This window comes from Miniopterus natalensis, chromosome 17 (genome assembly GCF_054644295.1).
Source record: "Miniopterus natalensis isolate mMinNat1 chromosome 17, mMinNat1.hap1, whole genome shotgun sequence".
NCBI classification, from domain to species: Eukaryota; Metazoa; Chordata; class Mammalia; order Chiroptera; family Miniopteridae; genus Miniopterus; species Miniopterus natalensis.
In genome coordinates this window covers 18,925,487-18,951,254 of record NC_142097.1, presented here as the reverse complement: position 1 = coordinate 18,951,254, position 25,768 = coordinate 18,925,487, and the positions used below count along the sequence as shown (strand labels likewise).

General features: G+C 47.7%; 1 protein-coding gene across 1 annotated transcript in view; it reads left to right on the top strand.

Annotated features, from left to right (window-relative positions):
• The first annotated feature begins 217 nt into the window (after positions 1 to 217).
• Positions 218 to 25,768, top strand: part of MYO1D (myosin ID) — a 242,804-nt gene continuing 217,253 nt past the window's right edge. The window contains exon 1 of the mRNA XM_087826041.1: positions 218 to 372. Coding sequence (XP_087682167.1) covers positions 278 to 372 — 95 coding nt within the window. The 5' untranslated portion in view covers positions 218 to 277. The remainder of the gene's footprint in view (positions 373 to 25,768) is intronic.

Here is a 25,768-nt window from a genome sequence, read left to right as displayed (position 1 = left end):
CCACAGCGCCAGGCAGCCGCCGCCTCTGCCGCGGGAGAAGCGGAAGCCGCCGGTTGCGCCGCGCGGACCGAGCGCGCGCCGAGCAGCAGCCGGGCGGCCTCTGTCCGGCCCGCACCCCTCCGAGCGCAGCGCGGCGCCCCTCTCCCCCGGAGCCCCCGGCCCCGCGGCCCCGCCCCGGCCCCGCCCGAGCTCGCCGCGCACCCCCGCGCCGCCTCCCGCGGCCCCAGCGCGCCCCCACCTGAGCCCGTCGGCGCCCACCTGAGCGCGCGCCGGCGCCATGGCGGAGCAGGAGAGCCTGGAGTTCGGCAAGGCGGACTTCGTGCTGATGGACACCGTCTCCATGCCCGAGTTCATGGCCAACCTCCGGCTCAGGTGAGGGCGGAGCGGCGGGCGCGGGGCGCGAGCCTGCGCTGTCCCGGGAGGGGGCGCCCCTGCCGTGCGGCCGGGGCGGGGTGCGGGGCGCGCCGCGCGCGAGGGATGGAGCGCCACCCGAGTCGGGGTGTCCGGGGCTCCTCGCCGGGAGGGGACGCCCGGGGCGCGGCCGCACTGGCGTGTAGGGGGCTGCGCCTCCCTGGGAGGGGGTGTCCCCGGGCGCCGTCGGGGCGCGGGGGGTGGGGGGTGGGGGGGTCAGGGGTGTGCGGAGCTGGAGGCAGCCCTTGGGGCCGAGCCGGCTGGTGCGCTGCCCCAGGTGAGCGATGTGGGCGGGCCCGGTGACCTCATGGAAACAGCCGTCCAGGAAAAGAGCTTTAGGGAGAGTCGGGCCGCCCCGAAGTCCTGGGAAGACTCGAGGGCTGTTGGGAGGGAGGGACTAGGGGCGCATCCCGCCTTCGCACTTGCTGCTGTTGTGTGTTTTGTTTTGTTTTTTCTCTTTTTATTCCCCGCCCCGTCCCCTCCCCTGGCTGGTTCCACCACGTCGCTCGGGATGCTCTGGAGTGAGCCCTGAGCTGTCTGTTCCAGGACACAGGCTATTTTTTAGTTACTCTCTACACGTAATTAGACACGTTTCCAGACATGGAAGAGACTGCTCGGCTTGCCAGTGCCAAGATAAACTGTCTGCATTTGACAAGGCATTCATGGTTTCCGTCTTTCCAAGGAGTCGTGGACGGAGCCCTTGTGTTATTGACATCCTTGCAAACACAGGGGCCGCTCAGCACCCCCAGATGCGCTCCCAAGGACGAATTTATTTTAGACAGTCTTCTACATGTGATTATTTCTCTTTTGATAGAGCAACATGTGAGCAGAACTTTAGTGTTTTTGTGTTGCTTTTTAAAAAAAAAAAAAAAAACAAAAACCCAACACACATTACAGTAAATAGAATTTCCAAGTAACTGAGCTTCGGTCTGTGTTTCCTGGAAGTTCCAGCGCCATTTCTGGTAAGGTTTAAAGCTAAATATCACACCATAAGCTTTATGAAGTGCAAATCATAATTTAGGCTTGGGTGCTTAACTAACCCCACTTCTCAGTATTAATTATCCCTGCCAGCCTCGATTTAAATTTTAAAAAAACATTTTAATCTTTTAATTGCAAACTCCGTAGAGTCTTCATCTGCTCTTGGCCAGATGTCCCTGTGTCCCAGAGGATGGAGCAGGGGCCCAGGCCTATTTTCTACACCTGCCTGTTAACAAACACACCTCAGGCAGCATGTGTGAGTTTCCTCATGTGTAAAATAAGAAGGATCTTCAGGATTTTCCAGTGTTTATCTTCCCTTTTGCCTTCATGTGTCATCGGTGGCAGTTTCTAAGTGTGAGGTTTGAATCTTAAGAAAGATTTTCAGTGTGAGCCAAACTTAACTCCTAGGTGCACAGAAGAGAACTTTGCAATTTAATTCTACACTGTACTAAGGGGCTCTACAAGGTAGGGTGGAAGGATCCAAAGAACTGTGAGGCGTGTCCCTTACCTCTCAAAGAGGGGTCATGTCAGTAAAGACGGGGAGAAAGGCGAAACTTTCTCTCGATTTAAATAATTGGTGAAGAAAACAATAGAAGCGTTAATCAAGCCTTATAGAGCTTAGGTGATTCTCTGCCAAGTAATCGTATAAGCTAATTGTTCTGGAAGTTCAAAGAGGGAGATGCTTTAGGCCGGCTTAGAACGCCATGTGGAGAGGAGAGAGGTGGAGTTGCGAAGGATGGGTAGGGTTTGTCCAGCTGGAGAACGTGCCAGGTGGGTAACGGGGCATGAGCAGAGGTGTGGGGGCACGGAAGCCCACTCTGGGTGATGGCAAATACATTATCTGGAGGGCAAGGAGTTGTGGGAGGAATGCCCAGCTCTCATTAGCACGACCTTGGCCAATGCCCAGGTTTCTAGGTCTGCCTTTGTGCCTGGTCACCAAATCACCATCGAGATTCTGGTGGTTCATCTCATGTGCCTCATCTGTGTACTCGACAACTCTTAGAACTGGCTGCAGTTCTCATGGTACAGATTCAGTGCTTGTTCATGATTTACTTGTAAGTTGGGAGTAGCTTGTTCCCGGTAGCTGTAAACAGGATCCCAGCAAAGGGTAGCTGCTCCCTTTTCCTCTCCAGCTGTAAACCCTGAAGACCCAGGTGGAAAGCATTCCTCTCTGTAGTCTTCTGAATTTCTTATCACCCCGATTACCCCTGGGCTCATGCTGTTGTGACCCTGGGTCACTTGTTTTACTTTGCAGAAAGTGACCAGAAACCCACTGTAGACTCAGGTGCTCTTATGTGATGAGGTGAAGTGTTTTCATGTCCTGGAACATGGGTGGTTGGGCCATACCGTGTGTATCTTTATGGTTGTATCTAGGTGAAATTTAAGTGTATTTCGTCTCCGAGTCCTAGGTGTGCCTGTGCCCGGTCCTTCCTGCCTTCCCCGAGCTGAGGCTTCTCCTCTTCACTGCACGTGGAATGTCCTGTCCTTTGCTCCCCACCTGGCTCCTCTGCAAGGCCCTCTTTTGCATTTATGGCCTGCGGCAGACCGACAGGCACGTGAGGCTGCAGTTGTTTGAGGGGTCTGTGTCATCCAAACTTGAGGTCAATTTTTCTGACAGCTGCACCCAGCACACTGCTGAGCACGTAGTCCATTCCTACGACAACATTTTTCGTAGAGAGAAAAAACAGGAATGTTTCACTCCCCTTTTTGATGCTTTTATGACATTGTCCGTTGAGAATTATCTAATCTTGCTACTAGGCTGGCATTGTCTTTTCCTGTTGGAGCTAAAGTTTGGTTTTTAGACATCTGCCGTAATTGATGCAACTTTCCTGTTCATGTTGCTATTTTTAAAGACTGACGTAGGTGTGAGTCTGTGCACATGAGTCTGGATGAGGCAAGATGAAAGGTTTATGTGGATTAGTGCGAGTTAGTACCTATATCTGGGAAGGAGTTTCAGTTTTTATTTGTCACCCTATGCCCCAAACCGCTAGTATCTTGAGGGCTGCCGCCTTTCCCTCCTAGAAGTCTCTTGCTAGGGGAAATTTGTTCTGTTGGTTTTTACTTTGGGTGGAGGTGGAGGTGCTGGTGGTTTGGGCCGCCGTGGTAAGCTCCTCGCTCCATTTTCAAGGGTCTGTGCCCAGGAGTAAGATTCCTGCACAGGCCCCTCCTGCCTTCACGGTCGGGCCTGGCTCCTGCCAACAACCCTAATGACCACTTGAAGCCCCGACCAACTTCTGCTTTCCTCGTAGCCGCTTCCTTTTTGGACCTGGAGCCCCTTTGCTCGGGCCATTCCTGTCCTGGAGTTTCTCCAGCATTCACAGCAGCTTTGCACCCCCTTGAGTGCGAGTCCCGCCCGGGTGAGCCGCGTGGAACATGAGGTCCTCGCTGCGCTCCTCTCTCCTCACTGAGCCGTCCACGTGAAGGGAGGAATGCAGACTGCCGCCCTGGAGTGGACTCGAGCCCAGGACAGCATCCCCGAGAGTCGTGCTTTTCATTTCATAGGATGAAGAAATACACCTTAGGCTTCCAGGAGTCCGGTTTCCTAACTTTTTCTGTTTTAAGAATAAGGGATCGGCTCAGCCTTATACCTTGGCTCCTTGGAATTTTAATTTTTCCTCCCCTCACTTCCTACTGGCGTTTCTCTTCCATAGAAGCAGTCATTTAAAGCGCCGTGCTTGCCAAAGCTACAGGCAACTTCTCACTTTTAACCTGACACACTATGTCTTTTAGACTTTTGCTTGGACCCTGTTTTCTCAGCCTTGGCACTGTTGACCTCTCGGGCTGGATAATGCTTTGTTGTGGGGGCCTGTCCTGTGCATTGTAGGGTGTTTAGCAGCATCCCTGGCCTCTAGCCCCCAGATGCCAGTGGCACCCCTCCCTTCCCATTTATAGAACCAGAATGTCCCCAGAGATCGCTAAATACCCCTGGGGGATGGGGGGTGGGGGGATTGTCCCCATTTGAGAACCACAGGCCTAGGCTGTTCTCACTCCCCTGGCATGCTCTCCCCTCGTCTCTACCCTCCCCGCCTGTCACATTCATTCATCCTCTGAGGCCAGTTCTGCGAAGTCTTTTCCCTAATCCTTCACGTAAGGGTTCATTTTACTTCTGTGCTCCCAGGATACACCGACACTTGGTCATCCTGTTAGAGAATTTATCGTATGTTGTTATCTGCATGTCTGCCTCCCCACCAAGCTGTGAGATCTTCAGAGACAGAGCCTGTCCAGAGGTGGGTCCAGGTGTTGTGGTCCTTCGAAACTCATTCCAGTTGAGGAGGTGGGGAACCATCTTTAAGAAAAAAGAATGAAAATTACGAATGCAGCATCAGAAGGGGACAGGGCAGGCGAGTGGCTGTGATGCAGATGCGCCTCCGGTCCCTTTGTGTTTTCTGTCCTGCTGCAGAATCTGGCACCTGTGTGTGTTTTCACTACGTCTTAAAACGAGTTACCTGAGCGGTCAAATACTTGGCCTATGGTTCTTCAACCAGTGGACTCCTTAATTTTAAACAGCATACAGTCTTCTAAAAAATATGGTACTGATTTTATTTTATTATTTTTTTAATATATCTTTATTGATTTCAGAGAGAGGAAAGGAGAGGGAGAGAGAGAGGTAGAAACATCAATGATGAGAGTCATTGATCAGCTGCCTCCTGCACGCCCCGACTGGGGATTGAACCTGCAACCCGGGCATGTGCCCTGACGGGGCATCAAACCGTGATCACCTCCATCCTAGGTCGATGCTTAACCGCTAAGCCACGCCCAGCTGGGCCTCTGCCACTCTGGTCATTTGGAAAATTTGGTGGGATGAAGGATCCCTCTTGCTTGCCAGGGGCAAAACCTTAGATGCTCTGGGTGGTCTTCAAGCAAGTGTAAACCTGCGATTGGTTCAGAGCTCCAGTTAGAAGCAGCTCTGGTTAGATTTACAGGAGAGGTGAATGGCACACTAAATCTTTTTGGCTTCCATGTGGAATTCTTTGGCAACCACTTTTAGAGGCCTTCGGAAAAGGACAGTTTGCTCTGTGCCTGTTTTGCACATTGGCTTCATATTGGGACAAAAATGAGCGTTTGGGTTTTGGAGCTGCCATTTGGAGTGAATCACCCTGCCGTCTTGTTTCCTTTGCCTCTCCATGACAGATTTCCAAGACTATTTTTATTCAGGGTCATTTGTTGACCCTGGAGACTTCTGCTGAATTTAGCTCCCAAATAGAGCCAGATGTGGGTGGAATCAAGCACTCAGGAGCCGCTACTGGTGTGCGTTTCATTGCAGATTTCTGAAGGGTTCGACTTCTGCATTAAAGAGATGAGCTTTGGCTTTTGGCTTAGCTTGGGGACAAAAATGGTGGCTCTGGCGTAGATAGAAATGTGTTTATTTAATGGCCCATGTGTGAGTTGTCTGCTTTGTGGATAATTATCCTAATGGGGAGAGCCGTTTGTTGACATTGTCACCTAAGTCTGAGCCAGCTCAGCACAAAGGACCCTCTCCCAAGGACGGGCCCCATTTTATGGTCATTCCCTGGCACCCATTGCCGTGTTGCTGTTGGGGCTGGATCGGATCCCTGTGTCATTGCCCAACCCCTGCTCACTCCATCTACTGGGAAGCTCTGCTGTCCGTGGTGGCCGAAGCCCCACCGGGTAGATGAGCTGTCGACGAGCCTCACTGACGGCCTATAAAAACGTCAGCTCTCTCCATAAATGGGTTCAGAGGGCAACAGCACTTTAAAGTATACATTGTAAGCCCCTTTCTCTTTGTCTGTTACATTCCTTGGTTGAGATGACAGTTTTATTTCCTGTGGGAAGCAGGCTCCTTTCAGTTCAACTGCTATATAATTACTGGTTAGATCTCTGAATGGAACAGTTTCCCCAGACGTTAGTTTTTGACCTTTATGGGAAGAAGGGAAGGGAGGGCTTGCTTGCGACAGGAGCCGTGGAAAGAGCACAGTCTTTGAGACCTGACTGGCCACGTTCAAATCCCAGCTTCACTTTTACTCTTTTTAGCATTAAGACTTAGGGTAAGTTAACTTGCTTAAGCCTCAGTTTCCTTATACTGTATAAAAGGATCCCTTTTTCAGGATTTTTGGGATGAAGTCACGTGATGTGTAAAAAGTGCCTGGTCGGTGCCAGGTACATGATTCCCACCCAGCTAATGTTAACAGTCTTCTTGAATCCTTTCCAAATGGCCCCACCTCCCTGCCCTGACCCCATAGCTGCTGAAGGTCTATTTTCACTTCTTCCCTCCTCATGAAGACCGATTGGATTGCTTTGGTTGGTTTGGGTGGCAAGGATGAAAAATGTTCTAGAAGGGGTTGAGGTAACCTAGTGGAGAGAGCAAAATCATTGGAGACCGTTCTGGACCTTATCCTGTTTCTGTCCACTTATTACCACCTATGTGGCCTTGGGCAAGTTAGCTCACCTCCCTGAACCTGTTTCTTCATCTGTAAAGATGATGTGTTGTTGTGAAGATTAAATTATAGCAGCTGTGAAACGCCCGGCGTGGAACCTGTGGCAGAGCAGCTGCTCAGTCGGTGGTCCTCTGTCTCCTCAATCCCGTGGCCCAGCCCTGTGGATCGGGTACCTTTGCTACTTCCAGTTCTCGCCATAACTGTCACCTTACACATGCCCATAATCCTGCTCCCTCCAGGGGCACCACAGTTTAATTTTTAAAAATTGTTTTCAACTCTTTGGAAAAGGAAATCTGCTATTCATATTAAAAATTTCCAAAATATTTTGTCCTGCGTGTCACTGTTCTCTGCTTTCATGAAGGTTGGCGACGTTAGTGTATGAAAACCCCAGGCACTGTCGCTGGGTGAGGAACTTAAAGTATAAAGTCTTTGTTTGTTTGAATATGTAACTTGTTTCCTTTTATAACGATACACCTTCTGTATTGTTAATATAGTCTCCTGCCTTTAAAGCTAGCAACTATGTACTTGAATTCTTGCTGGGTGCTTAACCTTGCGTTGGATACTTTGGTGAGGGTTACTTTTTACGAAGTCACTCTCTGAGGGGTAGCTTCCCTGGGAGTAAAAGCTGCCTTAATAAACGAATCAACGCGAAATAGAATATTACCGAGCCAACAGGAACAGTGCAGACAATTATTTTAAGAGGTTCCTGGAGAGAAGGAATCAACATACCATATTTTTAAAGAAGAGGGCTGGTGACAATATAATTAAGAGTTGTATGTGTTATATACGAGAGCTCTGAGGGAACTCAGAAAAAAAGAGAAAATAGGATTGGGAGTCGGTAGAAAATGCTCTGTGAGGAGGCAGAACCTGAGCAGACCCTTGTTGGAGGTAGAGCGTCTCGTCTGGAAACAGCCCTTTCACGCGGTCCCCACTGCCCAGCGGCCCCCGCCTTCCTAACCTTTTCTTCCCTTCACCCACGCATCTCGAGTGGGCTGGCCGTGCTGCTGGCCAGCTTCCGTTGCACAGAAACGTTTCCCTCTGCATTGTCTGCACTTCTTTTCATTCCTGTCTTATGCTGCCCCGGATCCTTCCAACTAGAGTTTGAGTTCTGCTGATGAGAATCCCCTTAAGAGGTCCAGTACGTCCAATGCAGCCCAGACGCAGGAACGTAAACTAGCTCGGCCCGTTCTTTCTCAGCCTAGATGAGATCAGTTAGAAGGAGGGACTGAGAATTTCATTTTTGAGAAATAATTTTGCAGCATGTCCTTACCAGGGATAAGGTCACCTGGGAGGGGAGGCCCCGGGCGGGGTGTCGTGCGAGCTTGGTTCGTTCACGGGGAAGCGGGCCCTGATGGCAGAGCGGGAGAGTGCCAGGGAAAAGCTTCGCTCCGTTGAAAAATGTGTCATATCTTTGGGCCTAGAAAAGAAAATGGAAATGTTCTTACGCCGAATCGGTGCAATAGGAATGGTCTACGTTTTGGAAGTTGACCAATTTGAAGGGTCTGATAAATGACTTCATTTGATGGAGAAGGGACTGGAGAGCACCGGCTGGTCCTTCTTGATTCTTTGCCTGCCTTCCAGTCTCCTCATTGCTGCAGCCTCGCCCTGGAGACACCCCAGTTTATACTCCCAGGCACACCTCCCCGTGTGGGAGAGGTCCCTGTGACGGCTGAATGAGGCCTCCTTCATCGCCCCCATGTCCTGTCTCCTTGATGCACGGAATATAAATGGATTTCACCTCAATGAGATTAAAGCATTAACTCGGGCAGAGCTGTTTTGCTTTAATAAGATTGTTTGCTGCTGACCATAGCTTTTCTCCAAGAGTCATGAGCCAATTCAGGGTTGTAAAAAATAAAAAAGAAAGAACGAAAGAAAGTATGGGATAGGCGAAAAAAGATAAATCAAGGAACAAGCACAACTTTGCTTGAGCTCCTCTCCACGTAGCTCCCACAGTCGTATTACTAAGACTTGGGGGAGGGGGGTAATTACTACCATTATGTACATACAAGGCTCACATGAGTGCTAGAAGCAAATAAATTAGTCAGAAAAGTGGCTTCATCTACAACAATGGAGCAAACACCAAGAGAAACTCAAGCAGTCTTTCCCCCTCTGACCACAAAGTCTGCTTTGAGCAACTTGGACAATAGAGCATCATGGGGGGGGTGGGGGAGGGTCAGGGTGACCCCGAATGGTCCTCCCTCACACCGCTGCTTTGTGTTCCATATAAAGTCAAGAAAAATGTTATAGTCAATTAAAAAAAAAAAAAAAAAGGTCAAACTCCATTAAAAAACCTTAACATTTATTTTGGGTAACCCTAAATTGGTTGTTTCGGTTTTGGCTCTTAGCAGACGTCTTGGTGATTTTATTATAAGAACAGTCCTCGGTAATGAGGCTGAGTTAGCCTATCTGCCGCTCTAGCCTATGTTCCTATAATTAAGACTTTATTTTTAAAAAGCAAAAACAAAAACCCTCAAAGCCAACACATCTCTAGAGCGGTTTAAATGTCAGTAAGGTAACCGTGAGGAGCTTCTCGTGGCATTCAACCTGCCCTGCCAGTTCCCGGGCCCCGAGGTCGAGGGCCAAGTCGCCTTTATTCCCGCAGGCTTATTTCCAGGCATTACGTGCAAAATGCTCTCACCTCGACCAGCGAAAGAAGAAACAAACGCATAATATTTCTGCCTCTCCGGTTCCTGCCTGAACTATGTATTTACTCTCTTGTGTGTATTTTATATCATTATATAACCTGATTTTGCTGTTGTGACCCCAGTCTTTGGGAAGATAGGAAAGTGAAACTACCATTACCCTTGGGGGGGGGGGGAACACCACCACCTGAAATATATTTAGGGTCTTTGTGCAATGGTGGACATTTTCTTTCCTTTTAAAAGTCTTGTAGAGCTCAGACTCGTGATGCCAAGGGGGACACAGGCCTTAGTGGTTCTGTAATCTTGCTCTTCTCCTGTTGCTGCCGATCTTCGACTTGGACAACATTTTTACCAGCATCGTGATGCTTTTGTATACTTTGTATCCTTTGTTGAATAAGGGACGTGCTTTTCTACAGCAAATCCAGCGACAGCTTATTGAGGTGGGTGCTATTTTTTTTTTAATCTGCATTTATTCTGTGGTGTCCAGGCCATGGAGGGGCCTGAGGATTCTAGGTGGGGTGGGGTAGGGCTTCTGTGTATTAGGGCTCCAAGGAATTTTTTGTTCCAGAAAAAAAAAAAAAAAATGCTATCACATTGGAAAAAAAAAAAACATTTGAAAACCACTGGTCTAGGTGATTGTTTTCCAGCTGGCTTTTACTCTTGTAAACACACACAGGGAAAAATTCCCAACCAAAATGACTTGAACAGTGCAGTTTAAAATCATGAGCAAAGGAAATCGTTCAGGGATCCAAACTGCACCACGGCTATACTACAGGCTGTGTGACTTCAATTTACTTCAGTCCTCGGAGCCTCTGTTGCCCCGTCTTAAAAATGGGACTGGTCCCTACATTACAAGGTTATTTCATTAAATGAGATGAGAGATGGGTTGTCCATTGTTCTTAGCACATCGAGGGCACTCAGACGTTAATGCGTCCTCGTGTTTGTCCCTTAGCCAGAGAGAAGTATATGACTTAATTTTCTCCTTAATGACTTAGATCATCATGACCATCGTTTTGAATAGTCGTTTTCATGCCCTTGGGGTTGATGAGACATGTGTAATGTTTTGTTCCACATGGGATTGAGCTAAACCATTTAATATTTTAGGGCCTATGGGTGCCTTTCTGTTGTCTGACGCAGTGCGTCTCCCTGTGAATTCCGTCTCCCCCCTTAGTGACAGATCTGATCTCCTCTGCGACGGGCCCACAGAGGGGAGCTCTGTGGAGAAGGGGTTAATGCGTGCTGAGGGAGACCGAGGGGTTGTCTCGGGCGTATCAGTTGCAGGACAGGAGTTCTGAGAAGTCTGTTTTTTATCTTCTCTGCTCAGAGGTATTTTTCAGTTGCTTTGAGACGTTTGGCTGGACAGGCAGGTAGGCCAAGGCTGAGCTCGGAGTCGGTGAGGTGCTGCTCTGAAGCATATTGCTGCCCTTGGTATTTGAATCATCTGTGTGGTTGGAACAAACCAAAGCATGCTTAGTGGATTTTTTCCACGCTGTGCACACTTAGATTTGCGGTGGGCCCCCGCTGTTGGCAGAAGCTATTAGTGTTTGCATCCCTGCCTCTTAGGTTCCTGTTTTATCTGAAACGGTTACTGAAAGGGAACCTCTACTTTGACTTCTTGATTTATCCTGGGGGGAGGGTTCTCACATCGGGCATTGCATCAGAGTCACCCAGCTTTACAAACATACAGACTCCACGGACTCGACCTCTGGAGATTCTGATGTATTTGTTGTTGGCTTTTTTTTGGGGGGGGGGGGTTGTGTGTGTGTGTTTTTTTTTTAATATATCTGGATCTCCTGGGTCATAGGTCGATGCTCAACGGCTGAGCCATGCCAGCCGGGCCTGATGCATTTGTTAAGCCTCATAAATGCCCAGGTGATTCTCATGTGCAGCCAGGTTGGGGACCACCATCCTAAGCTGATGGTTTCCACTCCGCAGGTGTGTTCTGTTCAAGCTAACTGGGGAGTGACTGGAGTGTGAGCTGATCCGTATGTTCGCACCTGTGTGGTCACTTACCGAGACGGTCAGTGTTGGTAGTTCTATGATGGTTATGAAATCAGTTCACTTATTTGATAGTCACAGTTGGTTCTTCATCCTTGCAACACATTTTCTGTTCCGTCAACCTTTGGTTAGAGTTGTGCACATTTAGCATACTTTATATGATTTCCTTTTAGCTATTTTTTTTTTTAATTAATTTTTATTGAATTTACTGGGGTGACATTGGTTAATAAAATTATATAGGTTCCAGGGGTACAATTCTATGACACATCCTCTGTATATTGTATTGGGCAGCATATTTTATGTTATTTCTGTTGCCAGATTTCTCCACGCAAAGAGGTATCCTCATTTTCGTTAATACTTTTAATATATTTCCTTGTACTCTTTTGTACATGTATAACTGTATATAGTTTAAAATGTGGAATCTTCCTGCTTATGCAAGATATAGTTTTGTAAACAGTTTTCTCAAACAACATAGCGTCTGAAGTGTTCTTCCATGTCGTTGAGTTGGCTTTGGAACTGTGGTGGCAGCTCTGGGTGTTCAGGGGCACCCCAGACAGACAAACACAGTTTCTGCTCCCATTGAGCCAACGAGCCAGCTGGGGAGACACGCAGAACTGGTCTACAACGAAAGAATAATTATGGGTAGTAGTGAGGGAGGGAAAGAGCGGGGTTCCCCGTGGGGGGAATGGCCTCGGTGTGCCTGGGGTGGATCTGCGGTGTGCGTACGTGTCACAGAGAAGGCATTTCAATGGGAAGTTGGCTTTAAGATGAGCAGGGTAGGAATCGGGGGCGGGGGAGGCAGGTGTGCGGTGGGGGACTCAGGTAGGAAAGGGTGGTACAGGCCAGGCAGAATCACGGGAGAGGGAGGAAGGAGGGAGATGTTGACAGACAGACAGACAGGTGGGTGGTTGGTGTGTTTCAGAAACTGAGGCTGGAGTCTCCAGGCAGAGTGGGGACAGGTGATGAGGGGGCACTAGTCAGGGTCAGCTTTGCAAAGGGCCTTGGGAAGTGAAGGATTCCGACTTTAAGTGCCCGGGGAGTGATTGAAGGCTTTGACACATCTCACACTTTGCAGTCACTTCAGGGTGATCGCAGACTTTTAAGTACCTGGGCTTCCTTTCCTTTAGCTGCCCAAATTCCCCAGGCCTGGTGGCTGTTCGGAGTGTTTGGTTTTGTCAGGTTGGTGAGTGGAGCGTGGACTTGGCAATTACTTTCTATGCTTTTCATTTAGCGATAGTGCATACGAACAGTCCCGTCTTGATCTGTAGCGGAGCAAAACTGTTTATTGGAGTAGGCAGCCCTAGAGCGGCCCAAGGGTGTTGATTTGAAATAAGTCAATCTCTCTAATGACTAATAGACTACCACTGATTTTCGGGGGGGGGGGTGCTTTTTATTTCCTGATTTTATGCTTCAAGCAATAAAAGAATAATTCTGAGTCATACAGTCTCTAAGGAAGTCTCTGAGTCATAGAATTTGAATGCCAGAAAGGAACCTTGGAGTTATCTCACCAATGTACAGATGCATGAAGTTAGGGAACAGTATGTGTTTTGTCCAGGATTCTTCACTAGTTTAGTGGCATAGTTATTACTGGGGCAAAAATCTCCTGTATCCTAGCTCTGTATTTATTTATTCTACTCTTCCTCTCTTCTTAGCTGTATTGCTTTGCAATCAAGTAGCAATTCTATAACTTCATTATTACCCACTCAAAACAAACTTAAAAAGATCTGGATGGGTTGAAACAATGGAAAAGCTAACACTGTAACAATAGATAAATCCCTAGCTCTTACCGAGGGGCAACAATACAAGATCAAACTAACACCGTAGGAGTGCCAAAGATGAGGATTTTAATAGCCTATATTATGCGTCAACCTGGCCTCTATCAAGAACCTTATAGACTTGGAAGCTCTGCTCAGGCCCATCCCACCTCTCCTGGAGGGGTGCACAGTTCCCATTCCACCCAGTATCATTTAGAATGATGGGGGCTGCAACTAAAAGAACACCGACCAAGCAGAAAGGAAACGCATTATCTCCCACAACCAGAAGTCTAAGCAAGAGCCCCTCTGGCCAGTCCTGAAGGGCTCTGGCTCCACTGGTCTGTGATGATGATCTCAGCCCTGCCTTTGTGCTGGTTTTGTCCTCAGGCTACTGGAAGGTAGTCACAGCGGTTCTGTGCATCCCTTCCATGCACAGTAACCTCCCGAGGAAGGAGAGGGAACCATCTGCTGGTCTGGTGCTTCTTTCTTAGGAAGGCCCTGGAAGACTTCCTCGTGGTTCACTGGTCAGCATTTGGTCACATGCAGATAACTAAACCCTGGTTCCCAGGAATGTGGTTATCGTGATCGATGTAGAATAGTCAAGAGCTGAGGATGGAGCTCACTTTTCCAGAAGCACATGACTGTGTGGAAACACATGACTATGAGTAGATACCGGAACAAAACCTGATTCTTTTAGGCAGGGATGAATTTCAGGGGCAGATATTAGAGTGCCATATTTATTATATATATATACACACATATATATGTATATATGTGTAATTATATATATATATATAATTGAGAGTGAGATTATATATACATATATGGTTTTTTAAACAAGCTATGTAGACAGAATGGTGTTCATTCGGAAAAGAATGCTAGTGTGATAAGGCACTTGAAACTATGTCACTTAAGAATGACTGAAGAGACAAGACATCAGACATGATGATAGCTCTGGTATGTCATCCAGTGCCACCAAGCAGTCCTCCAGTTCTCAGCGGACATCAGCTGTTCCTTACAAATTGAATGTGCACAATTCTGGTAAGAAGTGAGGATCTGGATACTTACTTAGTATCTGCCCACAAAATGTTCATCAGTTAATACCAATGAGAAAAAAATAATAATATTGTTGCAATGGAGAAGACAGGCAGACACTAACCACCTTAATAAGTGGTCAGAAGGAGCAGAGTCAGTAATGGGACAAATCAGAACACACACCATGTGAATAGATGCAGTGAGAACACAGCATCACTTGTGTGACATTCCCGCCAAAGATGCATAACCTGGATCTAACCAGAGGAAACATCTGGCAAGTTCAAATTGAAGGGCAATCTACAAAATAACTAATTTTCAGAAATGTCGAGTTCGTGATAACCGAGGAAAGATTGAGGAATTGTTCTGGAATGAAGGCGGTTAGAGAGACATAACTAAAGGCCAAGCATGACTCTGACCTGGATTCTTTTGCTAAAAGGGACATCGAGACATTTGGTGGAGTTTGAATGGGGTTTATAAACTCATTGTTGGTAAATGTATCAGATGCTAGTTTCCTGATTTGATGGTTGTGTTGTGGTTGCCGAGGAGAATGTCATTGTAGGAAAGACACACAAATGGGTGGTAGGGCTTCAGTCAGCAAGTAACTACTCTCAGAGTAGTTCAGGAAGAAAGAAGGTACTTGCAACTTTTGTTTTAAGTTTGAGATTGCTTTAAAAACAAAGTAACTGCTACCTAGACATCAGATGGGTTCCCCGAGGATGCAGTGTGTCTCCGGTCGTGCTGGTTTATTGCAACACAAGTTGCAAGTTCACTCACTGAACTAGTGCTTCTTTCTTAGGAAGCCCCTAGAAGACTGTTGTAAAGGGATGTCGTGCACCTGGAAGACGGGTCTTCGTGGCCTCTTAAGTCCCAATTTCTAAGATTCTGGGTATCTGCATACATATTTTAAAGTAATAGTTGAATGTATTAGATGATGTTTATGCCTTCAGTTTTTACAAATCAGAGATTGACCTCTCATACCAACCAATAGGTGTTCCTTAAAACTGTTTGCTAGACACTGTGTACACTAAGGACTGTATATATCTCCCTACAAGAAGTTAATGGGCATTGACCAAGTATGTGACCCCGTAAAGTAGTGTATATTAGGTGCCAGGTTGTGGGGGTACCAGTGCTCTACAGTTCCGACCAGGAGGATGTTTCTGTGAGCTCTGGTGATTGAGGAGGCCTTCGTAGAGGTATAGCGTTGGGCTGGGTGTTGGAGATGAGTAAGACTTAGGTATGCGTGAGGTAAGAACGGCAGGGGAGAACATTCCATGCACACGTGCTCCATAAATGGGCAGGATGTGTTCGGGGACAGTGAGAAGACTGGTCCGACAGGTTTGGAGGTTTCATATAGGAGAGCGCTGCTTTAAATGTTGCATGGTCTGGGAGATAGGACTAGTTTCCATAAAAGGGAACATGGGGAAGATACTGGTGACTGGGACAGCTACCAGCCATCAGGCTCTGTGTTACCTGGTGTTTAAGCTAATCAAGTTCATTCATTCATTCATTTCTTTGAATCTTTTCAAGCTTACAAGGTAGGTGTCATAGTCATTGTAGGGATGTGAAACGTATTCAGAGAGAGACAGTGCCTTCCTCAGAGTCACATACAGAGCTAGTTAAGAGGCAGTTTGAACTGAAAACAGGTTGGTGTGACTTCAGAGCCCATCTCTACTACCCTGGCTGCTGTTTACACCTGGAAGGGGGTAGGGGACAATGATACCACCGGGGGGGGGGGCGGTTACTGGCTGTATGTGTAGAATATTGGAAAAGAAGATTGTCTCTCATTACCTTCCCCCATGTTGAGATTGAGGTGCCCGTGGGAGGTGCCCGTGAGACGCAGATTATCAGAAAAAAGAGCATGAAGTCTGAGAAAAGGGCCCAGGACTGAACCCAGAGAAACATCTGCATTTAAGGGACAGTCAGGAGAAGCACACGAGTGGGATCGTGAAGAGGATCATCCAGAGAGGCTGGAAGGAAACGGGAGAGTGCAATATCACGAAAGTCAAGAGAGAAGGGGTGTCGTCGGCAAAGTCGGACACTCCAGAGAGGTCAGGCGAGGTGAGGATGGTGTCCATCGGATGCAGCGTCAGGGAGGGCACGGGTGACCTCAGTGAGAGTGGCTTCAGCTGAGGGGTCGAGCTGAAAACCAGCTGCAGCGGTTGGACAGTGAGCAGGGAGGCGTGAAGAACTGGAAATGTGACCAGGCTCTCCAGAAGTTTGTTCCTGAGGAAAGGAGAGAAGGCCATAACTGCAGGAGGTTGTAGATGGATATTTGTTCTTCTGTGAATTCTTTTTTTTTTTTTAATATATCTTTATTGATTTTAGAGAGAGGAAGGGAGAGGGGGAGAGAGAGATAGAAACATCAGTGATGAGAGAGTCATTGATCGGCTGCAGCCCACAACCCGGGCGTGTGCCCTGACCGGGAATTGAACCCCGATCGCCTGGATCCTAGGTCGACGCTCAACCGCTGAGCCACGCCCGGCGGGGCATCTTCCGCAGCTTTTAAGTCTGGAGGGTTGAGTGTGGATAGATGATGATAGGAAAGAGGCCGGAGAGAGACATCTGAGAGAAGAGAGGGTCTAGCGCTGAAGGTGAGACCCTTGAGGGAGATGGGATCCCCCGGAATCCGGAGCAGCAGTTGCGAGCAGGACGGGGCGGGATGGAGGTGCCGGTGCTTGTTGTCTAAACTGCCCCCCCACACACACCCCCAGAGTCCTTGTGTCCTTTGTAAGGTGGCCTCACTAACCAAAGCTCAGTGCATGGCCCACGCTGTTTCCAGAAACCATCACCCATGAAGAGCGTCCGCGCACATTCCCAGCGACGGCAGCTGAGATACGTGCTGTGTAAAGCTGCTCAGCTCAGCTCTGCCTTGGTAATGCCATTTGATCTGACATGTCCTTGTGAAAGATGGAGAAGGAGATGAGAATGAAGGCCCTCCGGCCGTGCAGGGTAGCCCCGCAGCCCCCCGGCCTGGGCCAGCGTCAGGGCCTCCGCGTGTCCCGAGGAGCCTGTGCCACACTCTGAGCCGACCGTGTTTGCCGCGGGCGTCGTTCGCTGTGTCCCGGCCTCGTTTTCCGTTACTTAGTTTGGGTTCTGAGGAACTGTTTTGATCTGTAATAATTGACCAAAAAATCTTTGAATGGAAGCACGCAAAAAATTAAAAAATACTGCTAGACCTGCCTTGTGGAAACAGAGTGTTGGATGTTATAGGCAGTGAGGAGGAAGAGCCGAAACCTGGGAAGAACACACCTTTCCCTCAGCAGCGGGTGGAAAAATAAATGGTGGCGTCTCTTCGGCCGCGTAACTAGATAACACAGGTGAGTGAGCCCCCGGCTGCGTGTGCCCGCGTGACTTAACCTCGCGACCGCGACGCTGGGCCAGAGAAGGGAGACGCAGACAATACCCGCTCTGCGCTTCCGACTCTGTAGATTAAAAACCGAGCGGCACTGCTCCGGTGAGGAGCCAGGGTCATGGCTCCTTGGGGGGGGAGGCAGGGGAGGCTGAGGGCGCTGCCGGGGCGCTCGCGGCAAGCGTCGTCACACCGGAGTGTCCGGGCGCCGGCACCGTGGGAACTCATCGACTTTTTCATGCACGTCTGTCACACTCCAGTAAAATGCGTTTTATGATAAAAAAGACGGCGAGGAGCCTTCAGAGAAACGGTCGAGGAAGCCGTGGAAGAATCGGCAGGCAATTCAGGGTTGGCGGGAGCTGGCGCGGCCCCGGCCCCTTGACGTTGGAAGGTCATCGTCGGCAGCCTCACGTCCGTGATGTCCGCTGAAGGCCCGTCCGTCCGTCCGTCCTTCAGGGGATCTGCAGACACAGCAAGAGCCGCTGCCAAGTGTGGGATCGACGTAGGTGTGTGAGGCGGCATTTGCGCACACGCACACGCACGCTTGTGTATGGCGCTGGCATGTCCCCAGTGCCCCGGTGCAGCCACTCGGACGGCGTGGGGACCAGGCGCGCACTCCCGGCCGGCGGGGTGCCCAGCTCCCTGCCTCCCACCCGGCTCTGGCCGGGAGCTGTGGTTGCCGATCTTATCGCGCCGGGCCAGCCTTCACCCTGGATTTATGACCGCTCCTCAGGCTCCTCTCTGATTTCATTTTGCGTCTCCGATGCCTTCCAGACCCGCACGTTGATGGGATGTTTTCCGTCCCGGCTTCTGCCGGACTAGCTCGGTTGGTTTGCGTGCAGGAAGCGCAGACTCCTTCTGACGTTAGTTCGTCAAATAAAATTAAACCTGTCACCACCGCGTAAAGTATATCGTGTATCCCAAAGTGCAGCAAGAATTACGGCGGGATGATGTGTTGTTTGCTGTTGGCTGCGTGCAGGATTTCCTCCTTTAGGCCAGAAGAGACCGAAGCTCATTTCCTGAGATGTGCCAGGTCTTCCCATTCAGGTTTATTTCAGGTGGAACTTGGCTTTTTTTTTTTTTTGGAGGAAGATGACTCACTTGTGAGGAATTTTAAATAGTTAAGCAAGGAAGAGACCTGTTTTTCAAAGTCTTATAAAATTTCAAGGCTCCGTCGCGACTCATCGTTGTCTCTTCCGAACCCCTGACGAGTTAGATCCTCGGGGTAATTCTGATTAAGAAACTAAAATCCCCATGCGTTTGGAATGAATGGAAAAGAAACTCTGTGTTAGGTGAAAAATGAGATTTTGTTTTTCTTTCGTTTGGACTGATTCCAGCAGTCGACGTTGCTAGTGACAAGAGTAGTTGACTTCTTTCCCTTTTTAGGGAACGAAGGTAATTTTTGCCTGTATTTGAAAGAAGTACCTATGAAAGGTGACTTTCAAACATGCACCTCACAAAGAGAAAAAAAAAAAAAAAAAAGCTTATAAACTAAGTTAAAAACTTGCATACTTTATTTTTTGTGAATTCTCACCCAAGGATATTTTTTCCATTGATTTTCAGAGAGAGTTGGAAGGGAGGGAGAGAGAGAAACATCGATTGGTTGCCTCCCGGGGCCGGGGATTGAACCTGCAACCCAGGTACCTGCCCTTGGCTGGGAATCACACCTGCGACCCTTTGGTGCGCCGGCCGGCACTCTAACCCCTGGGCCGCCCCGGCCAGGGCTATGTTGTTTCTAAAGATGGGCGATGCGCGACGTAGGCATATTCGTAGGAATTGGAGATGTTGGAGGAAGCGAGGGAGGGGTCCCGAGCTCTAGGGACAGGAGGGAGGGTGCTCAGGATGGGGGTGGATGTTAGGTAAGCTGGTAGGAAGCTGGAGTCGTTTCTGTCCGATAGGTTTTATTTTTCCGTGAAGCAGAAGGCAAGACGTCGGTTGGCAGTGAAGGGAGTGGTAGAAACAGCTCGAGGGGGAGGTGACCAGGTTTCCTTTTTGATGCCGTGATCGGTCAGGGCAGCTGCTTGAGGACACCTAGGAGGGTCACCAAGCAACGTCCAAGGGTCTCCTGAGGTTGCAAAGCGCCGATTTGTCGATCTTGGAGATTTCTCTGGCAGTTTTTAGCAGCCCAGGTGCAGGGGGAAAGCAAAGTAAGTAACCAGTTGGTCATCTGAAAAAAAAGAATTTCCTGACAAGGATATTTAAATAACTGTACGTACGGGGAGGTTCATTCTGTCATAAATGAGTGAAAAGAAACAGAGGTCGACTCCCCCGTAATCTGGTGAACAAGCCCTGCTCAGACCTTGACTAACTAATGCTTGTAGTTAAGTTGTAGAAAAGTTGGTAATAAAAAAGAAACAAGTTGTTACAAGATTGGTATACATGGATCTTAAACAAGAAACAGTGTAGGTAGGGTTGAGTTAGGGAAAAGCAACAATAAAAAGGCAGTGTTACTATGTTATTGGAGGTGCACTAGTGATTTGGTCAGTGGAAGTTTAGAGAAACCCTGCAAGCGAAGGCACCGGAGCCTGTACAAAGCCATTTCGCTTGTGGGCTGCCCAGACCTTTTACGTGAAGATTCCTTTTAAAAAATTAACATGCATACAATTTTTTTTCCAAAGGAAATGTGTGCGTTCTTTGATAGTATTGCTAGTACAGGTGGTAAAAGAGCAATCGCCGTGCGATGTGTTAGGGATGGACAGTTGTCCATTTAAACATCAGTGGATAATTATTATTTTTACGAGAAACGTTCACATAGTTTGATTCTCTCTTAAAATATTATAAAGAAATCATTTCTTTTTTTTCTTTTTTTTTTAATATATCTTTATTGATTTCAGAGAGAGGAAAGGAGAGGGAGAAAGAGATAGAAACATCAATGATGAGAGAGTCATTGATCAAGCCCACAACCCGGGCATGTGCCCTGACCGGAAATCGAACCCCGATCACCTGGATCCTAGGTCAACGCTCAACCGCCGAGCCACGCCTAGCCGGGCAGAAATCATTTCTTTATCCAATTTACTGTTATTTTTTCCTCTTATGGGGTTTTGAGTGACGTCAGTTTTCGGTGGATTTGTAAACAACCGTTCTCGGGAACAGTAGCTATTAAATTAAATTGGTTTAAACGCTGCTTGATGATGATGAAAAAAATATATATTACTTCCCAAAGGACTGCAGTAGGACCGAGGATTTTTATGCCAGTGGAAGGCCGGTTTTTACCACAAAAATTTCCCGGGAACCTTTCGTGATTGAAAACATATTACTTGCTATTCAAAAACGCAGGCAAATTAGTGAGGAGACTTTCTAAAATAAGCGCAAGGGTTAGACATGTAATTTGCGGATGACACGTCATGATAGTAAAGTGCATTTCCTTCTGTGTTTTGTTTTAAACTGTAGAAAGTGCACGAAACACCACAATTCAGGCTTTAACCATGTTCTTACGCTTGATTTTTAAGGGACTGCTTGTTCCAGGTGTATACCTGTTACTACCTAATGTTTACTTTTAACAATATATCTTCTTTATAATAATGTTTATATAACTTGGATGCATGGGAATGTTAGGGAACTTGGCATCATCCAGAGCCTCTTTATTACAGGGCTGGTCCCTTAAAACATATGTTTTAAGGAACAAATATGACATCTGGGACTTATGTGTTGAATGAGCCCAGGACGTATCTTTACAGTCAGGGCACAGGGCACTGGAGTGAGATGGCACCTGCACCAAGTTCAAGCGGCAGGTGGTCGCCCACTGACACCACACTAACCGAGCGTGTATTCTGTCGGGAGCGAGTCCGCTCCAGGCCCAGCATGACCGTCAGGGAGCTAAGGACAGAGTCCGGCGACCCTTCAGGCACACCAGAGACCTCTGCAGCATCCAGACCATCCCGTTTCCTTGACCACTCTGAGATGGGACTGCCACAGAACCACTTGTTTCTTTTTTAATATTTTTTAAAAATTGATTTCAGAGAGAGAGGAAGCTGGGAGAGGGAGAGAGAGAAACATCAGTGATGAGAGAGAGGGTCATCGATCGGCTGCCTCCTGCACGCCCCCGACTGGGCATGGAGCCCACAACCCCGGGCATGTGCCCTGACCGGGAATCGAACCCCGATCTCCTGGATCCTAGGGCGATGCTCGACCGCTGAGCCACACCCGCTGGACAGAACCACTTGTTTTCTTAAATTTAAAGAGAGAGATGAATTAACTTTTTGGGGTCACTTCTTACTTAGAGATAATTTCACATTTCTGAAAAGTTACAGGAATTTCCATGTACTTGTCACCCAGATTCACCAATAGTTTGACGTTTGCTCTGTCACCTCGTATTCGAGAGTGAACTGCAGACGCCAAGCCCCTGCACCCCCCTGCGTCAGCGTGCACTTCCTAAGAGCGAGGAGAGCCTCGGAAACCTCACATTGCATGAGATAGTCGCCTAGTAGCAAAGTCCGTATTTAGATTTTGCCAGTTGCCTCCAATAATATATTTTATAGCGGCGTTCTTCCTGGTCCAGGATTCATATCCTCTCTCTTTAATCTCATTTAATCTTAAACGCTGGAACTGCTTTCAGGGAAAGGGAGGGAGGCACAGTTTTCATTGCCTGTTTTTATTGCACTCCTGTGAAACAGAACGACAGATTTCACAAGTCCCGTGGGACGCGCCTGAACGTCGCGGCTTATCAGCTGCTCCCCTTCTCAGCAGAGGAGCTACTTTCTGCACGAGCGACCGGTCGTCCCCCCTCGGTCTTGCTGTGTGGGGACTGTCGTGAGCTGCGTACAGTGTTCAGCTTGCTTCTGTTGGAACTTGTCTTTTCAGCCTGCGAGCGGTGCTCTCGCAGCCCGTTGCAGCATTCTGTGTAAGTCCCGATGAGACAGCTCCCGAGTATGTCCTGCCACTTATCTTTGGCGGAGGAAAGGTGACCAGCGGCCACTGTCCTTTCGCCTCCGCCCAGCAATTCACTTTCCCTTCACTGGGCTGTAATTGCTCCCTGGAGTATGTGAACAAAGCAGCCCGTGGTCTTGGCTTCCAAAGCTCTCCTAACCTTCCTCGTGTGGGTCCCGCGGAAAACCTCACAGCCGTTTTCTGTGCGGGCGTCTCCTTCTATAAAAGTGGGGCGGGGTTGGAGTCCCGCCTCCAATTCATGCCCACCAGGTAGGAAGAATCCCCAAATTGAGATTTCTCCTAATAGATGCAGGGCCTAAGTGGAGTCAGATAACGTAAGACACCCAGCACAGTATTTAAAGGGTTACTTTGTTTCATGTGATGATTCGACGAAGATGAGAATTATACTCTCATCTCCGTATCTTGTCTTGATTATTGAAATTTTTATAGGTGGTCGGCTGCAGAAAGGTCTGGCGTTCTTCCGAAAGTTCACCTAGGAATGTGCTTTCTTTTTTTTTTTATTTTTTAAATATATCTTTATTGCTTTCAGAGAGAGGAAAGGAGAGGGAGAGAGAGATGGAAACATCAATGATGAGAGAGTCGTTGATCGAGCCCACAACCCGGGCATGTGCCCTGACCGGGAATCGAACCCCATCACCTGGATCCCAGGTCGACGCTCAACCGCTGAGCCACGCCCGGCCGGGCAGGAACATGCTTTCTTAATACTGATATTGGCGAGTCCGTTTCCCTTTTTATTTAGTGAATTGAAAATGTTGGATCGTTTTTGTACGTATGATGAACAGTTTTCATCACTGTCACTGTTTTCATTTACTTTTGCAAGAATGGGTTCCTATTTCAGGCGATATAGAATTTCAACTCCTAAGGCACAGAATTCGAGTTTTCACACCAATATATATCTAGATACCTAACCTACGATGGGGTGGCCTGGATTAGTAAACCTGAATGACACGCTTCGTTCCCGTTGCTGGTCGGCCGTGCTGAAGAGCTGTAACTCTGAGAGTAATGTGTGTGATCACATGGTGTACGTGCAATTTTTGGGTAATGCCTGAGATGCTGTTGAGCTGGGTCGTCGGCTGTTCAACCTTTCAGAGGTGAAGACCAAAGCCACATGAGGGTGTCACCCAACGGCGAACTCCTCTTGTTTTATGAGGCCCACTTTTCGTTGCAGCCCAGTTCCTGAACCGCGAGGCACAAAGACTGTGTGGGGCGGGGGCAGAGCTGAAATCTTAGTTCTGTTACAGGAGGAGGTGACTAGGTCCCAGGCAGGCAACCCCCAGAGTTCTGCACCAACCACCTTGCCGCTATTCTAACTCAGCACAGGCTTTTGGTTTTTTCCTATATTTTTTTCAGAGAGTCACGTCTTGTACAGTAAGAGCATCAAGTGATATTTTCCTTCCTTTCAAAGGGCAAAGCAAGGGCGTAGAAAGCCACCACATGAGTGGAAAATGTTGTTAGAGTGGAAATCACGTCGTTTCTGTGGTGATGGAAATATTCTATATCTGCCGCTAATACAGTAGCTACTAACCACGCGTGGCTCTTGAGCCCTGAAGTGCAGCTGAGGAACTGAATTTTAAATTTTGTATCATTTTAATGAACTTAAATTGACACAGCCAGATGTGTGGTTCGCGTCGACCGTGTTGGATTGTTCGAGCCGGCACTAGCTCTCGCCCGTCCGAGACCCCGGGCACATCCCTCCGCCTCTCCTGACTCAAGCCTCTCATCTTAAAAGTGAAGATTCTGCTTCCCCGGCCTTTTCCATAGACGCGAGAACCAAACGACAGTGCAGATATAAAAGCTCTTTGAAAATCATAAATCGAAAATCTCAAACAACATTATCAATATTATGGTGCCCCTGTCACTTTTCATAGCAAAGCTAGGAGCAGCCACTTTTTGTTGTTTGTCTCAGTCTGTTATTTCTCCTGTTTCACTGCTGATTATTTATTTTAGTGGGAATACATCTAGGGTCTATTGCGTAAATGGGGAGAGAAAGCAAGATTCAAACAATAGGGCAAATAGGGAGAGGAAGTAAGATTAAAACAGTCCATTTTTGAACTATTTGTGGAAGCTGATATTAGCTCTTAAAAAGGTTTGGAAGTGATCACTGAAGACAGATTTTTAAAAATGAGAACTTTATAAAGACAAAGTTACAAAGAAGAAAGTAAAAAAACACAAAGATCTTACCGCACAGAATAGCCGTTCTCAGAGTTTTGGTGTATCCTTCCAGGTTTCCTTTTCTTGTATATGGGTAACTTTTTAAAAAACACAATTATGGGAACTTGCTGCTTTGACCTGTGTTTTTCACTTAAAAATGTATTGTTGATATTTTTACCTGTCAATAGATATCCATCTACTTTAAAATACCTATAGGTTTCTAATTGCAAACATAATGACAAAGTTATACAGAGTTAAAAATTCAAGCATTGCATAAATATAAAACGTACAAAGAGAGACTCCCAGAATTCGCATCCCTGTGACATTATTAGGTGTATATGTCTTCATTTCTTGTACACATACGTGTGTACATACATATTGTTACTTAAAATATTATTTTTATAAAAACTAGATCACACTCTATATACTCAGCTTAAACTTGCTTTTTTCACTTGGTAGCATATGTTTTATATACTTATTCTATATATTATTTACTGTATTCCATACAGGTTATTTAGTCAATTTAATGGTGAGCAGATTTCAGTTTTTTGCTAACAAAAACATCATTGTACTAATCAATATCTGTGTATGTGTGTGTGTTTCTTAGTATAGATTCCTAAAATAGGGGTTAAAGTGTATGTACATTTAATTTTTTTGTTTGTGTTTTAAATATGGTTTTACTGATGTTTAAAAATTTATTGTTGAAAGTATTACATATGTCCCCTTTCCCCCCTCACTGGCCCCCTCCGCCCCGTTTCCCCACCACCACACACACCCAGGCCTTCACTGCACTATTGCCTGGGCCCGCGGGTTACATGCGTATATGTTCTTACTGCTTTTATTAGAGAGGAAGGGAAAGGAGGGGGAGAGAGAGAGAAACATCGATGAGAGAGAAACACCGATCGGCTGCCTCCTGCACCCCCCCTGCTGGGGATCAAGCCCTCAACCCCGGCACGCGCCCTGACCAGGAATCAAACCGGCCACCTCTGGGTGGGGGGACAACACTCAGCCACTGGGCCACACAGGCCAGGGCGGACGTACTTATGTCCATGACCAGATCGCTCTGTAGCAAAGCGGCACTAATTCCACAGAGCATGGAAGTGTCTTCAAAACGGATAGTGCCAAACGCATTTAGGGAAAAGAAGTTTTATTGTTGTTAGTGGGTTC